The 14923-nt window shown below is 39.8% G+C and overlaps 1 protein-coding gene across 8 annotated transcripts in view; it reads right to left on the reverse strand.

The window, feature by feature from the left end:
- Positions 1-3917: 3917 nt before the first annotated feature.
- Positions 3918-14923, reverse strand: part of tpm2 (tropomyosin 2 (beta)) — a 31836-nt gene continuing 20830 nt past the window's right edge. For 4 of the 8 annotated variants that reach the window (XM_021601612.3, XM_021601615.3, XM_021601617.3 and 1 more), the window contains 3 exons: positions 14033-14095; positions 13774-13843; positions 3918-5855 (listed from right to left, as the gene is read on the reverse strand). In XM_021601612.3, the coding sequence (XP_021457287.1) occupies positions 5773-5855; positions 13774-13843; positions 14033-14095 (216 nt within the window). In that variant the 3' untranslated portion in view covers positions 3918-5772. Of the gene's footprint in view, positions 5856-9973; positions 10622-13773; positions 13844-14032; positions 14096-14923 lie in introns of those variants that run through there. The other 4 variants (XM_021601611.3, XM_021601614.3, XM_021601616.3 and 1 more) reach the window with 1 other exon arrangement.

Consider the following 14923-nt stretch of genomic DNA (forward strand, 5'->3'; position numbering starts at 1 on the left):
AGGTCTTTATGGTAGAGTGGCCAGACGGAAGCCACTCCTCAGTAAAAGGCACATGACAGCCCGCTTGGAGTTTGCCAAAAGGCACCTAAAGGAATCAGACCATGGGAAACAAGATTCTCTGGTCTGATGTAACCAAGATTGAACTCAGCCTGAATGCCTAGCGTCACGTCTGGAGGAAACCTGGCACCAACCCTACTGTGAAGGATGGTGGTGGCAGAATCATGCTGTGGGGATGTTTTTCAGCGGTAGCGACTGGGAGACTAGTCCGAATCAAGGGAAAGATGAATTGAGCAAAGTAGAAAGCGATGCTTGATGAAACCTGCTCAATACCTCAGACTGGGGTGAAGGTTCACCTTCTAACAACCCGAGGCGTACATCCAAGACGATGCAGGACTGGCCTCAGGACAAGTCACTGAATATCCTTGAGCGGCCCAGCCAGAGCCCGGACTTGAACCCGATCAAACATATCTTGAGAGAGCTGAAAATAGCTGTGCAGAGACGCTCCCCATCCAACCTGACAGAGCTTGAGAGGATCTGCAGAGAAGAATGGCAGAAACTCCCCAAATACAGGTGAGCCAAGCTTGCAGCGTCATACCCAAGAAGACCTGTGGCTGTAATCACTGCCAAAGGTGCTTCAACAAAGTACTGAGTAAAGGGTCTGAATACTTATGTAAATGTGATATTTCGTTTTTTATAATTAGCAAAAATGTCAACCTGTTTTTGCCTTCTCATTATGGGGTATGGGGTTCAACAATTTACAGCCTTATTCTAAAATGTATTAAAGTGACAATGTGGAAAAAGTCAAGGGGTCTGAATACTTTCCAAATGCACTGTATAGATATATTGAACACTATTATATATATTGAACACAATATTATATAGATATTTAACAATGTATGTATATAGAAATATTGAACACAATATTATATACAGTGGGGAGAACAAGTATTTGATAACCTGCAAAATCGTCAGTGTTTCCTACTCACAAAGCATGTAGAGGTCTGTCATTTTTTTTAATCATAGGTACACTTCAACTGTGAGAGACGGAACCTAAAACAAAAATCCAGAAAATGATTTTTAAGTAATTCATTTGCATTTTATTGCATGACATAAAAAATTACAGACCTCTCTCTACATGCTTTGTAAGTAGGAAACACTGCCGATTTCGCAGGTTATCAAGTTGTTCTCCCCACTGTATACACACTACCGGTCAAAAGTTGACACACCTACTAGGGTTTCTTTATTTTTACTATTTTCTACATTGTATAATAATAGTGAAGACATCAAAACTATGAAATAACACATGGAATCATGTAGCAACCAAAAAAAGTGTTACACAACTTCTTCAAAGTAGCCACCCTTTGCCTTGATGACAGCTTTGCACACTCTTGGCATTCTCTCAACCAGCTTCATGAGGTAGTCACCTGGAATGCATTTCAAATAACAGGTGTGCTTTGTTAAAAGTTAATTTGTGGAATTTCTTTCCTTCTTAATGCATTTGAGTCAATCAGTTGTGTTGTGACAAGGTAGGGGTGGTATACAGAAGACAGCCCTATTTGGTAAAAGACCAAGTCCATATTATGGCAAGAACAGCTCAAATAAGAAAGGAAAACGACAGTTCATCATTACTTAGACCTGAAAGTCTGTCAATACGGAAAATGTCTAGAACTTTGAAAGTTTCTTCAAGTGCAGTCGCAAAAACCATCAAGTGCTGAAGAAACTTGTTCTCATGAGGAACGTCACAAAAAAGAAAGACCCAGAGTTACCTCTGCTGCAGAGGATAAGTTCATTAGAGTTACCAGCCTCAGAAATTGCATCACAAATGAATGCTTTACAGAGTTCATGTAACAGACATCTCAACATCAACTGTTCAGAGGAGACTGCGTGAATCAGGCCTTCATGGTCGAACTGCTGCAAAGAAACCACTACTAAAGGGCAACAATAAGAAGAAGATACTTGCTTGGGCCTAGAAACATGAGCGATGGACATTAGACTGGTGGAAATCTGTCGTTTGGTCTGATGAGTCCAACTTTGAGATTTTTGGTTCCAACCGCTGTGTCTTTGTGAGACACAGAGTAGGTGAACAGATGATCTCTGCATGTGTGGTTCTCACCGTGATGCATGGAGGAGGAGGGGGGCTTTGCTGGTGACGATTTATTTAGAATTCAAGGCACACGTAACCAGCATGGCTACCAAAGCATTCTGCAGCAATATGCCATCCCATCTGGTTTGTGTTTTGTGGGACTATAATTTGATTTTCAACAGAACAATGACCCAGAACACACCTCCAGGCTGTGTAAGGGCTATTTGATCAAGGAGAGTGATGGAGTGCTGCATAAGATGACCTGGCTTCCACAATCACCCAACCTCAACCCAATTGATATGGTTTGGGGTGAGTTGGACCACAGAGTGAAGGAAAAGGAGCCAACAAGTACTCAGCATATGTGGGAAGTCCTTCAAGACTGTTGGAAAAGCACTCCAGGTGAAGCTGGTTGAGAGAATGCCAAGGGTGTGCAAAGCTGTCATTTAGGCAAATGGTGGCTACTTTGAAGAATCTAAAATGTTTTGATTTGTTTAACACTTTTTTGGTTACTACATGATTCCATGTGTTATTCCATAATTCTGATGTCTTCACTATTATTCTACAATGTAAAAATAAAGAAAAACCCTTGAATGGTACTGTAAGTCAATGGGGCGACATGTCAATGATTTAAGAGGGTTTTGATGATTTAAATTGTTTTACTGTCCAGATCCGTCTACACTTGTAATAATATCCAGACACCGTGTGGGCATGGTCAGGAAGATCTGATCACAATGAGTGTTTTAATCATCTTAAAAATGTGGGCACAATCAGAATGTGGACAAGATCAGAACAAAGGACGCATTTTAGCACCAGGTATAAACGGGGCTTATGTCATACCATATGGGCAACTGGCAACCCTCTGAAGTCGGTTACAATGCAAAACCGCAGTCAGGTCAAGATGACGCGTACGCAGATTAGTTTCCCGGAGATGGTTTCTAACAGTTTGTGCAGAAATTCTTCGGTTGTGCAAACCCACAGTTTCATCAGCTGTGGCTGGTCTCAGACAATCCCGCAGGTGAAGGAGCCGGATGTGGAGGTCCTGGGCTGGCATGCTTACACGTGGTCTGCGGTTGTGAGGCCAGATGGACGTACTGCCAAATTCTCTAAAATGACATTGGAGGTGGCTTATGGTAGAGAAATTAACATTACATTCTCTGGTGGATATTCCTGCATGCCAATTGCACACTACCTCAAAACATCTGTGGCATTGTGTTGTGTAACAAAACTGAACATTTTAGAGTGGCCTTTTGTCCCCAGCACAAGGTGCACCTGTGTAATGACCATGCTGTTTAATCAGCTTCTTGTCAGGTGGATGGATTGTTTTGGCAACGGAGAAATGCTCACAAACAGGGATGTAAACACATTTGTGAAGTAAGTCTTTTGTGAGAACGCATTTTTTTTTTTTGGGGGGGGGGGGGGGGGATTTTTTATTTCAGCTCATGAAACATGGGACCAACACTTTACATGTTGCATTTAGTTCAGCGTCGATGTGACAAAGGTTAAATGTACAACCTTGTTAGACATTTCTGCCATGATTGTTTGCGCATCATGCTTTGGCAATATCATGGGTCAAACTTGATCTGAAGCTGCCATCCTGTTGCTGCGGAAACATGACACAAAAGCAGTTACACCAGAATTGTTAGGACAAAACGTCAATGGGTCACTTCTACTAAATGGTAAAGTGGTAGCCAGCATCATTCAAAGAAACCCAAAAAAGTTGTCTTGATCAGTTCACCATACCATTGTAAACAAACTAAAGTGTAAGCATTATGAGACTTTGTTGCACTGTAAATCTGGTTTAAGGAAATACTAGAAGAAATGTACAAAACAACCATTTATTTTGCTGGCCATTTTTAATCATCTTAAGAGCTTATACAGTTGATTCATTGCATAGGATACATACATGAGTAATAAACCTTAATACAATTATTTTAATACCTCCAGAATATTGAATAATTCCATCCAATTAAAACCTTCAGACCGATAAGCATTCTGACTAGACTGAAGTATTGACACAGGTGCATTAAGATATTACATGAGCTTGAAATCAACCAAACAAGTTAACAGCTGTAGGGTAGTTCCACAAAATGAGTCCCTTTGATATTTGAAGTAGAAATGTTGCACCAATATTGGATTTTAAAAGCCTGCCATATTAAATGAAGTGCCATTTAATATAGACATGGACAATTCAATACATGATATTTTTTTTTAAATATATCAATAAAAGAGTTAGTGCCAACATTCAGCATTTTGACATGTCCCTCTGCAATCAGACTTCTCAGATTTGAACTCACTTAACCTCAAAAGTAAATTTGGCTGTTTTGACAATGTCAATTTGGAAGATTATCTATTTCATGTGATTTGTGAGTCATTGCAAGGTAACACTTAAACATGTCCCTCATTTTAAGGTCAATCCTGTAACCTGAACTGAACTTTTGTTTTAATATGGCAAATATTTAATATCCCCCACCCAAAAAAGAAAAATTTAACATCTAATAATCAAATCAGTGTAAAAAGCAAGTGAGCTGGTTCTACTCTTTCTGGCCATTTTGTGGTGTTTTGTGGGGGGAAACATTGGGTTGAGCACAGGGCCAGCCCTGGTTGAGCAAGTAGTTACACTACTCAAAAAGAGACTCGTTTCGTGGAACAACCATGTAACAGTTAAACCCGGACAATTATTGAGAGGGTGTTTCAAAAAATTAAGAGATGTTTCAGATTCTAACAACTATGGGCATTCTCAAATCTTTGTCAAGGAAAAAAAAAAAGGCAAGTGATTAGAATACATGAGGTACCACATCATCATGATTAGAATACATGAGGTACCACATCATCATGATTAGAATACATGAGGTACCACATCATCATGATTAGAATACCAAAATCTCTAATATTAAAGACTACTTTCCAAACCCCCAAAAGGTCACTACAACAATTTAGAAAATTCAAAAACTTTGTCAAAAGAATCCTGTGGCGAAATTAAATGTCCCTATTGTATTTAGTTTGTATTACATTATTTGATACCTTTGCTAGTCATTTTGAACCATAGAAAACTAACCTAGACGTAGATTTAACAAACTGCTATCCTAAATAGTCCAAATATTAAAATGTGAACGCTAGTCTTTTTCCCTGTTTGGGTCAGTTCTACTCAAATACTATACTCTATTAATTAAAACAATGAGTGGCACATCTTACCAAACAGTACGTAAAGAATATGTTTACCATTTATTTGTTTTGAAGGTTTACAAAAACTTTATATTTTGGATTAAAAAAAATAAGAGTTTGAGGTAACAGAGCTTAAAGAGTAAAGCAAATGCAATTTCACTTCAAGGAGGCCTCAGAGGTCAGATTAGAAAAGAGATGTCAACTTTAAGACTTGAATCACATGCTAAATACAAACAGCAACCTCGATAGCATTCAACTCTATGCTGTTCTGCTGTTATACTGAACCATGTTAACTTCTGTAGCCAGCATGCGTTTGCCATTAACTAGCATGTGTGCAAGAGACCCTCATTAACTAAACGGAATGCCTTGTTCGTAAGCCTTTACTACTATTAAAGCCAAGTGAAGACTGTCCTGTTCCCAAAGGGGCAAGTCAACTAAAGGATTTGGTCAAGTGTGTATCAATGAGCATTATGAAAGCTTTGTGTTTTAGGCCTCTTGTTCATGGGCCACGACAGACAGAGCTCTCTTTATAGATTGTTGAGCTCCAGGAGGGTTTGGTCCAGCGTTTGGTGCATGTCTAGGTTCTCTTCTTTAGCCGTAGCCAGTTTCTCTGAAGACGGGAAAACACAAAGAACAGGTGAGCACCCCAACAAGCTCTGTTGGCTCAGGAATAGGACAAATGATATCAAAAAATAAAAATAAACAGTACTATCTAACAACGTGATTCAAAAGCATACTGTATTTTACACATTTATATACCAAGTGTGTTCGCGTAAAATTGCAGTAATATGTTTGTGCCAGTTAAAACAGCGAAAGTGGTCACTAAGAATCACAGGTGGACAATACAAACAGAGCTAGGCTGTTAAAGATCCATGTTATATATAATTGAAGCAAGAATTAAAAACTTTCCTGGACAGCCAATCTAGATGAAAACTAAAAAAATATGAACTTTTGTTTTTAATTCTTCGTTCAGACGTCTTCTACATGTTGGTGAGCTACCATAGCAAGTGCCTTCCCAGACCCATGTCAGGTGAGGTTTCAATTTCAGTGTGTACAAAGGAGCGTTTCCAGAGGACAGCAGATGCTTTCTGCTTGTCACACCACTCAATGGGCCAGGTGGTGAGGGAAGCTAAAACGTGAAGATAATTGGTGCAATGAAAGTAATGCTAGTCAATACAAGGAGGCTAAAGATTTTATATTTAGCCCAGCTAACTTGTGGAAAGTCATGAGGTAAATGTAGCACAACTTGGAATTAGCCAAGATCACTATAGCACACCATGCAAAATAGTGAAGTTACTTAGGGAATCTTAACAGGGGAAACACCCAAAGAAATCCATGTAAACGAATGGGTGTGGATATAATATGGGGTAACCTTTAGCAAAGCCAAGTGTAGAGAGATTTTAAACCCAGAAATGTAATAGTGCACCAAGAGTGTATACTTAGTATGTATAAGTACTATAATACTTCATGATAAAACAAAATATGTTTCATCACACTAAACTACAAACTCTACATTCAAAGAAATATGTGAGCCTGTGTAGTTTCAAGCCCGTGTGTAATGCTTAACAAAGTTTACATATCGTTGACTTTGGATAGATACATGTAAGAGAGTCTGAGCAATAGCAAAACATTTGTGAAATCAAAAAATGTATAACATTCACCAGATACGAGGCAGATTTCATGGCATATATATATATATTTTTTTTGTGGCTATACCATTAATCTATAGATGTCAGTCTACAGGCTTTAGAGTATATAGGCAGGACGGCATACAAACGATCTGAAGTTTTACAGCAAACTGTCCTATATGCAAACTTGGGTATTTCTTTTGAATAAATAATCCTGAAAACCATTATTCCAGATAAATGCTAATTATTCCACATTCTGTGAAAGCTTTGAAAACTTCAGGTGTGGGATGGTGTCCAGTCTAAAGTGCTCCATTAAACTCCCTCGTGTCTTAGCAGTGGAACTCTACAATCAAGTTTGTGGAAAACTAACTTTCCTAATTCTGAAAAACTTAGAACCAAATTTCATACAAAAAAGGTTACATTATTTTGTTGTTGTTTGTTTGTTTGTTTGTTTGTTTGTGTGTGTGTGTGGGGGGGGGGGGATTACTGTACCTGTACCCTACCAGTACCCAAATTACACACACAACATTCCAAGTTTGGGGCAAATTCATTCACACTCAATTCCCTTGATGAATTTTAACCGATTTTCAATGTATTAAATGTAAATGTTTTATATGATTGGTCAATTACCTGAATGTCATGTTTACAAATTACTTCAATGTTATGACTTGAATTTTCATGAATTGACTCTACCTTAATGACAGCATACTGAACAATGTACAACCAGTGCCTTCTAGAAGGGGGTATGAGAAATCAGTTCCAAGTTTACTCAGAGACAAGTGCATATTGGAAGAGTGGGATAGTGGAAGGAAGTTTGCCGAAGCTTCCGTCTCAGACTCAGCTGTTAAATTGGTTCAGAACAACCCTCAGTTCGTTACTGAGGATACGGTTGTTCTCCACCTCCTTGTGATAACGTTCTGTGGTGCCAGAAGAGTCAATGAAAGCCAGTGTGAAGATACAGAGAGAGAAAGAGGGAGAGAAAGAGGGAAGGGTTAAAAGGTCACAGGTTAGTGCAATAAAGGTCACAGGGCAATGAAAGAAGAAAAAATAACTTCCGAAAGTTACTTTTTTCATCTGACAGAGGTAAAATCAGCACCTATAGCAATTACAGCTCACTTGACAATGCTTGAAATGTCTTGAATTGAACACAATCATTGCAAGACATTAAAAGGAAAGTTTGTTTCATTAGTCCATTGTTGACAAAGTCCCAAAATGTTTTGCTTGTCAGCAATTATCAAAATACAATGCAAAACGCAGCATAATACAGGGATGACTTCTGTACTTAGTCATTTTTTCTATGAATTGTTGTTGAAAGTTATATATCTTAACTTGATTGCTGACAAGCAAAACATGTTGGGACTCAATAATGGACTAATGAAACAAATACCAAAATGTTTTTTGGGGTGTAATTTTCCTTTAAGCAACTATAGCAGGAAGCAATACATATTCATATTGCTGGGGTCAGGGGTCAGGGGATAAGAAAGATAGGTAAAAGAGACACAGCAAATCCCTTTAAGATTCTCCAAAGTACTGAGCCGCAGGTTTCTTTAGACAGGATAATTCTCACTTTAAACTAAATATCCTGTTCCCTTAATCATTAAAGAGATTGGTTCAACTGGGAGTGGTTGGAAATCAGAGGGATTGTTCAGAACTGCACCTCTTTTGGTCAGATTTATTTTGATGCCTTGTGTCAGGGTTGGTCAGATTTATTTTGATGCCTTGTGTCAGGGTTGGTCAGATTTATTTTGATGCCTTGTCAGGGTTGGTCAGATTTATTTTGATGCCTTGTGTCAGGGTTGGTCAGATTTATTTTGATGCCTTGTGTCAGGGTTGGTCAGATTTATTTTGATGCCTTGTGTCAGGGTTGGTCAGATTTATTTTGATGCCTTGTGTCAGGGTTGGTCAGATTTATTTTGATGCCTTGTGTCAGGGTTGGTCAGATTTATTTTGATGCCTTGTGTCAGGGTTGGTCAGATTTATTTTGATGCCTTGTGTCAGGGTTGGTCAGATTTATTTTGATGCCTTGTGTCAGGGTTGGTCAGATTTATTATGATGCCTTGTGTCAGGGTTGGTCAGATTTATTTTGATGCCTTGTGTCAGGGTTGGTCAGATTTATTTTGATGCCTTGTGTCAGGGTTGGTCAGATTTATGTTGATGCCTTGTGTCAGGGTTGGTCAGATTTATGTTGATGCCTTGTGTCAGGGTTGGTCAGATTTATTTTGATGCCTTGTGTCAGGGTTGGTCAGATTTATTTTGATGCCTTGTGTCAGGGTTGGTCAGATTTATTTTGATGCCTTGTGTCAGGGTTGGTCAGATTTATTTTGATGCCTTGTGTCAGGGTTGGTCAGATTTATTTTGATGCCTTGTGTCAGGGTTGGTCAGATTTATTTTGATGCCTTGTGTCAGGGTTGGTCAGATTTATTTTGATGCCTTGTGTCAGGGTTGGTCAGATTTATTTTGATGCCTTGTGTCAGGGTTGGTCAGATTTATTTTGATGCCTTGTGTCAGGGTTGGTCAGATTTATTTTGATGCCTTGTGTCAGGGTTGGTCAGATTTATTTTGATGCCTTGTGTCAGGGTTGGTCAGATTTATTTTGATGCCTTGTGTCAGGGTTGGTCAGATTTATTTTGATGCCTTGTGTCAGGGTTGGTCAGATTTATTTTGATGCCTTGTGTCAGGGTTGGTCAGATTTATTTTGATGCCTTGTGTCAGGGTTGGTCAGATAATTACAGAAATGTTAAAAACTGTTAATACAGTGTGATGGGAACAGTACTGAATTGAGATTCACTCACACCGATTCCCTTGTATCGTAAAATAAGTAATTCACCGAATGACTTGTGTATCTCCATCATAACATTTTATGATTCAATTGAATATGAATCCTGAATATTAAAAATTGTCAATAAAAACGGTAAAGGTAGTCGGTAAAGGTAAATGTAGGCTATATTAAATGTAGTTAATAAACACCATGTACCCCGAGTATATTCAAGTATATTGGTATGGCAAATTGTGGATTCTAATCGTCGGCACCAACCTCCTAAACTTTATTAGGTGATTATGATGAGAAACCAAATGCTGATAATGACAGTAGAAAACAGGAGCGGTTTCAGGACATTTATTACAGAGAAAGGGAAAACAGGGGACAAGTATATATCTCAATACAGAAGACCAAACCTAACCCAGATCTTTGGAGAGGTATGGACACTGTGCCAGACAACACGACTGGGTGTGGGTTTTCCTATATACATCTATAGAAATGTAAGAGGATCACTGAACAATGCTGACACCTGACACAACAGTAGGGAGCGGAACTAAAAGGGGGAATGGGTTTGACGGGGGTGGGGGGGGGGCAATCTGCCTGGGGCCACATTTATATCCCTTGGTATTTTGAATCGGCAAGTCTTGTAAACTTAGATACGACCACATTTTTTTTCAAATTCGCCATACAAATTTCGGAACCAAGGGTATTGAGAGATAGATCACAGTTCTGTCTGAAAAGTTGTGGAATGAAAAAAAGGACAGAAAGGAAGTGAAGGAAGTCTGAACCCCAGGGGTGCCAGATGAAGGTGGAGTGTCAGAGGAGGAGGAGGATGTCTGAACCCCAGGGGTGCCAGATGAAGGTGGAGAGTGTCAGAGGAGGAGGAGGAGGAAGAGTGAGGGAGTGTCTAGAGAGTAGTCATGTCGTTGAGAGCCAGGTCAAGCTCCTCACTGAGGGCTTTACCCTTCAGCTTCTGAGCGTACACCTCGTCTGGAGGGAGGGATGGACACAGAGGACAGAAAGATGGACAGACACACAAGATGGAAACAGAACAAGAAAAAAAGTTGAAGAAAAGAAAAGTCAGATAACTGAAATCTTAACTTCAAAAAGGATTATGCAAATCTAAAGAAATTATAATAAAATGTAAAATCCAAAATAACTTCTCCACCAAATTCCTTCAGCAGTAGCAATCTGACAATCAAATACTTTACAAAAATTCTAGATTTGTAAAAAATGAACCAAAATCCAAAAATGTTAGAATATTAATAAAGCTGCGTATCTTTAACACAGAATCAAAGTTAACACAACGCACTCTAGTTTAAAAATCAACTAAAACTCATCCTTCAGGAAAAGACAAATCCACTCAAGGTTATCAGGGTCATGCAGCATCAAAAGCCATGTTCCAATTCAAATTCCTCAAACAAAACACCAGATAACACCAACTGAACAGCCATGCTCCACTTCAAACTAGGGATGTGACAAATTGATTTAATTTTTTAAATCTTAACTTTTAAACTGCTATTTATTTTAAAGTAAGTTTTACGTTAAAACAATATGAAAAAATGTCTAAAATTCCAGGTGAGTTTACAATGCAGCAACGGGTCTCACGGCGGTGTGTCTCTTTCCGATGGTGAAGCACCTGTACCACCATTACTGAGCCTCAATTCCACCTGGCAAAGTTCGCATTTCCTTCTCATTTAACTTCTAAAATTATTGCCATACAGGACTTCACTGCTGTCACTTGCCTTTCTCTGATTGTTCCAACTGTTAACGACGATGACGTAGTGTTGGAGAGTCGACTCCAAAATAATTGATTCCTCGACTCCTTGCAAGTCGAGTGTCAAGGTTAGATTCCAATAGGAATCAACTCCTAAGATTCAGTATTCTTGGAACGGACGAGATTGCTTAGTTGCCGTACTTCTGAGAACACAAAAACACATCTTTCATAGCGCGCTAAGGAGGAACGTAGGGCCACAGTAGCGGCCAGTCGGCCACCAGGCAGGTCGGCCACCAGGCAGTCAGAACTGTGCACTAGGCCAGGGTTTCCCGCACTGTGTTCTGGGGCCACACCCACCTGGGTGCACCTTTTGTTTTTTGACCTAGCACTACACAGCAAATAAAAATAACCATCATCATCATCATCAAGACTTGATTATTTGAATCAGCTGTGTAGTGCTAGGGAAAAACCAAAACGTGCACTCGGGGGGCCCCAGGACCGAGTTGGGGAAACCATGCACTAGGCTTATCTATCGGCAATCAGAAGATGTCTCGCAATGGAATAATGCAAATCGTAATTTCTTGGCTTGCAATGTCTCGCAACTTCCAAGCAGGGCCTATCATCAAAGAATAGGCTAGGATATGCTACACGCAACAGACCGAAGACTGAACACACACTGGCATCATTAGCGACGAGATAGAGCAGGGGTGTAATCACTAGTCCAAACAGTAACTAAAACCAGAGTTTCTACTGGACAAGTAGGTCCATCACTATTTTGTTTGCTTCCATTTAAGAAACATTTTGCAACATAAATGGGTGTAATGAATACGCCCCAGGCAGGCCAGCTCGAGGGAGAGAGAGCTGAGGGGGAAGGCACAAGAAGACAATCCATGGTGAGGATATCTCTTGGTAACTTGTCGTGCATGCCTCGCAAATTCACCAAAGTAGCCTAAAGTTCACTTCTTCCTCTGGTTCTCTTTAAATTCCACAACTTCCCCCAGGCTGAGATTCTAACGTTGGGGGGGGGGTCCTCTTAAAGTTAAGGATCCCAATTTTGTTTAAAAGTTAAGTCACATCAATAATTCAAACTCCTTGAACAACATACCAGATTACACCTATTCACACATGACATTTCCAAAGTCTGCCAAAACGCAACAAGACATTAAGCTCTCCACAACAAGCCCATTCTCATTGCTAAATAACCACCAATTTGATTGAGTAACTGTGGATGATTCGACAACACCCTTACGTAAATAAGAAATAAGGCAAAGCCTCGGAAGAAACCAACTTAGTCCAAGTACTACAACTGAAATCTAACCTTTCTTATAGGATCTAATCAATCACTCAAACTGATCAATATGAGATAAGGCAACACCAAGGGCTCCCGAGTGGCGCAGCGGTCTAAAACATTGCATCTCAGTGCTAGAGGCGTCACTACAGACCCTGGTTCAATTCCAGGCTGTATCACAACTGGCCGTGATTGGGAGTCCCATAGGGCGGCGCACAATTGGCCCAGCGTGAGGCCGTCATTGTAAATAAGAATTTGTTCTTAACCTACTTGTCTAGTTAAATAAAGGTTAAATAATTATAATAATAACCAGACAGGATAAACAATCAAAAGTGAAGCTGTGGCTCCACAGTTCGGCTGCAATCAAACAGGCAGCCAAACTCTGATCCCAATTATTGGCAAAGGAGCTGATCTGATTGGTCAAAAGACCGGCTACTGGAAAAAGTTCCGAATTATAGGCTGCCTGTGTAAACGCAGCCTTACAACAGGCAGACTATTATTCTTCAGAGCTAAAGACTCAGAATCTACACATTTGTCTATCTGGCACAATCATACGGAATGCCCATCGTTGATTTCAACTGCAATCTGTTCTAATCAGATCCCTGGACAACAGAGCCAGGTTAATGGGGGTTAATCTACCAATTCATTGGTTAATCTATTAAACCCATATTAAAAAAATCCATTCACGTCGGCGCTCCTCTGTTTCTAACGGTACTCAAAGTTGGAAGGTAAATTGTAAATGACTATCTACAATGCTGCTCAACTATTAAGAGTCTTTATTAATGATTGAAACATACAGGTATGTTACCTAATGCTATAATACACTACTAACAAGTCATGCGAGGGTACCCAACAGGCTTCAGTGTTACAACTCATGGTTATAGGGGCAAACCTTTCTGTTAGTGAAACGTCTGTGACGCTATCACAAAGGAAACATAAGAGTGAGTCCAAATGGCACAGGGCATAGGGCGCTGGTCAAACGAAGTGCACTATACAGGGATTAGGGTGCCAAATTAGGGTGCCATTTGGGATTCAGGTAAAGTGAATGGGTCACTGAAAATGCAGTTAGTGACGTCAGCTCCTGGGAACTCCAAGAGGTGTTAATGGTTGTGAATGAAAGGAGCGTTGAAAACGTACCTTCCAAATCATCAATGGTTTTCTCCAGCTTAGCCACAGACCTCTCTGCAAACTCAGCACGGGTCTCAGCCTGGGGGTGGGGGAAGCATCTGAGCACAATGCTTTTCAAATAAATTTTTTCCAAGCACCAAATGACATACGTAATATCTTGGTTAACATTAGGTTGCATAAGAGTGGGAGGAAGATAAGAGGCTTTAAGATACCATTTGAACAACCATTCATACTAAAATATTAGATATGGTGACCCTACAGTACCCACCTCTTTAAGCTTGTCGGTAAGAACTTTGATTTCCTCTTCATATTTGTCCTCCTTTTGTGAGTACTAGAAGTGAAATAATGGGGATTCATATTAGCACAAGAGCTATGACGAGAGCTTCTCCTTAAACATTCACAACTTAAAATATATGGCAGTATTCTAGTTGAAATATAGACAGTCAATATACATTTATGTATTTATTCTATGACAACGTCTACAGTGTAGCATTCAATTAATAGCCTACTGTTCACATCCACTAAAGTAAACGCTATTGGATAAAGATTCCATTAATGAAAATGAGGAGGGCTACAACAAGAGCTGAGCTGACAGGTTGGCTAGGGAAAGAAGACTAACGACACAAGAGCTGAAAGGTTGGCTAGGGAGAAGAGGAGACTACGACACAAGAGCTGAAAGGTTGGCTAGGGAGGAGAGGAGACTGCAACACGAGAGCTGAAAGGTTGGCTAGGGAGAGGAGGGCTAAAACGCAAGAGCTGAAAGGTTGGCTAGGAAAACAAAGCTAAGAGGGCTAGCTAAAGTCTCAGCGTAGGCTTGTCATAATGCAAGCGGGTCCTAAGAACAAACCATCAAACTCTCCTCAATCATAATCTTCTGCTTTCGAATGTATTTTACACCCATCTAACGTAATGCCTGGACTACAGTTCAATTCCTACACTTTTTAAAATCAATGTTATGGATTTAAAAAAGTATATAGATAACTTTATAGATGCTGCACTGCTTGAGAGGATGGCTTGTGTGTAACTATTTAATTTGACACTATGCTGTATTCTGTGCATATGACAAATAAACATGGATTATAGCTAGATATCCTACACTAAGACTGTGTGTTGAGGGGCATCTGTGTGTGTTTTATCCAGCTGGACTATCCTGCATCGT

The sequence above is a fragment of the Oncorhynchus mykiss genome, chromosome 5 (assembly GCF_057628025.1).
Source record: "Oncorhynchus mykiss isolate SJ-2025 chromosome 5, ASM5762802v1, whole genome shotgun sequence".
Lineage (NCBI taxonomy): Eukaryota > Metazoa > Chordata > Actinopteri > Salmoniformes > Salmonidae > Oncorhynchus > Oncorhynchus mykiss.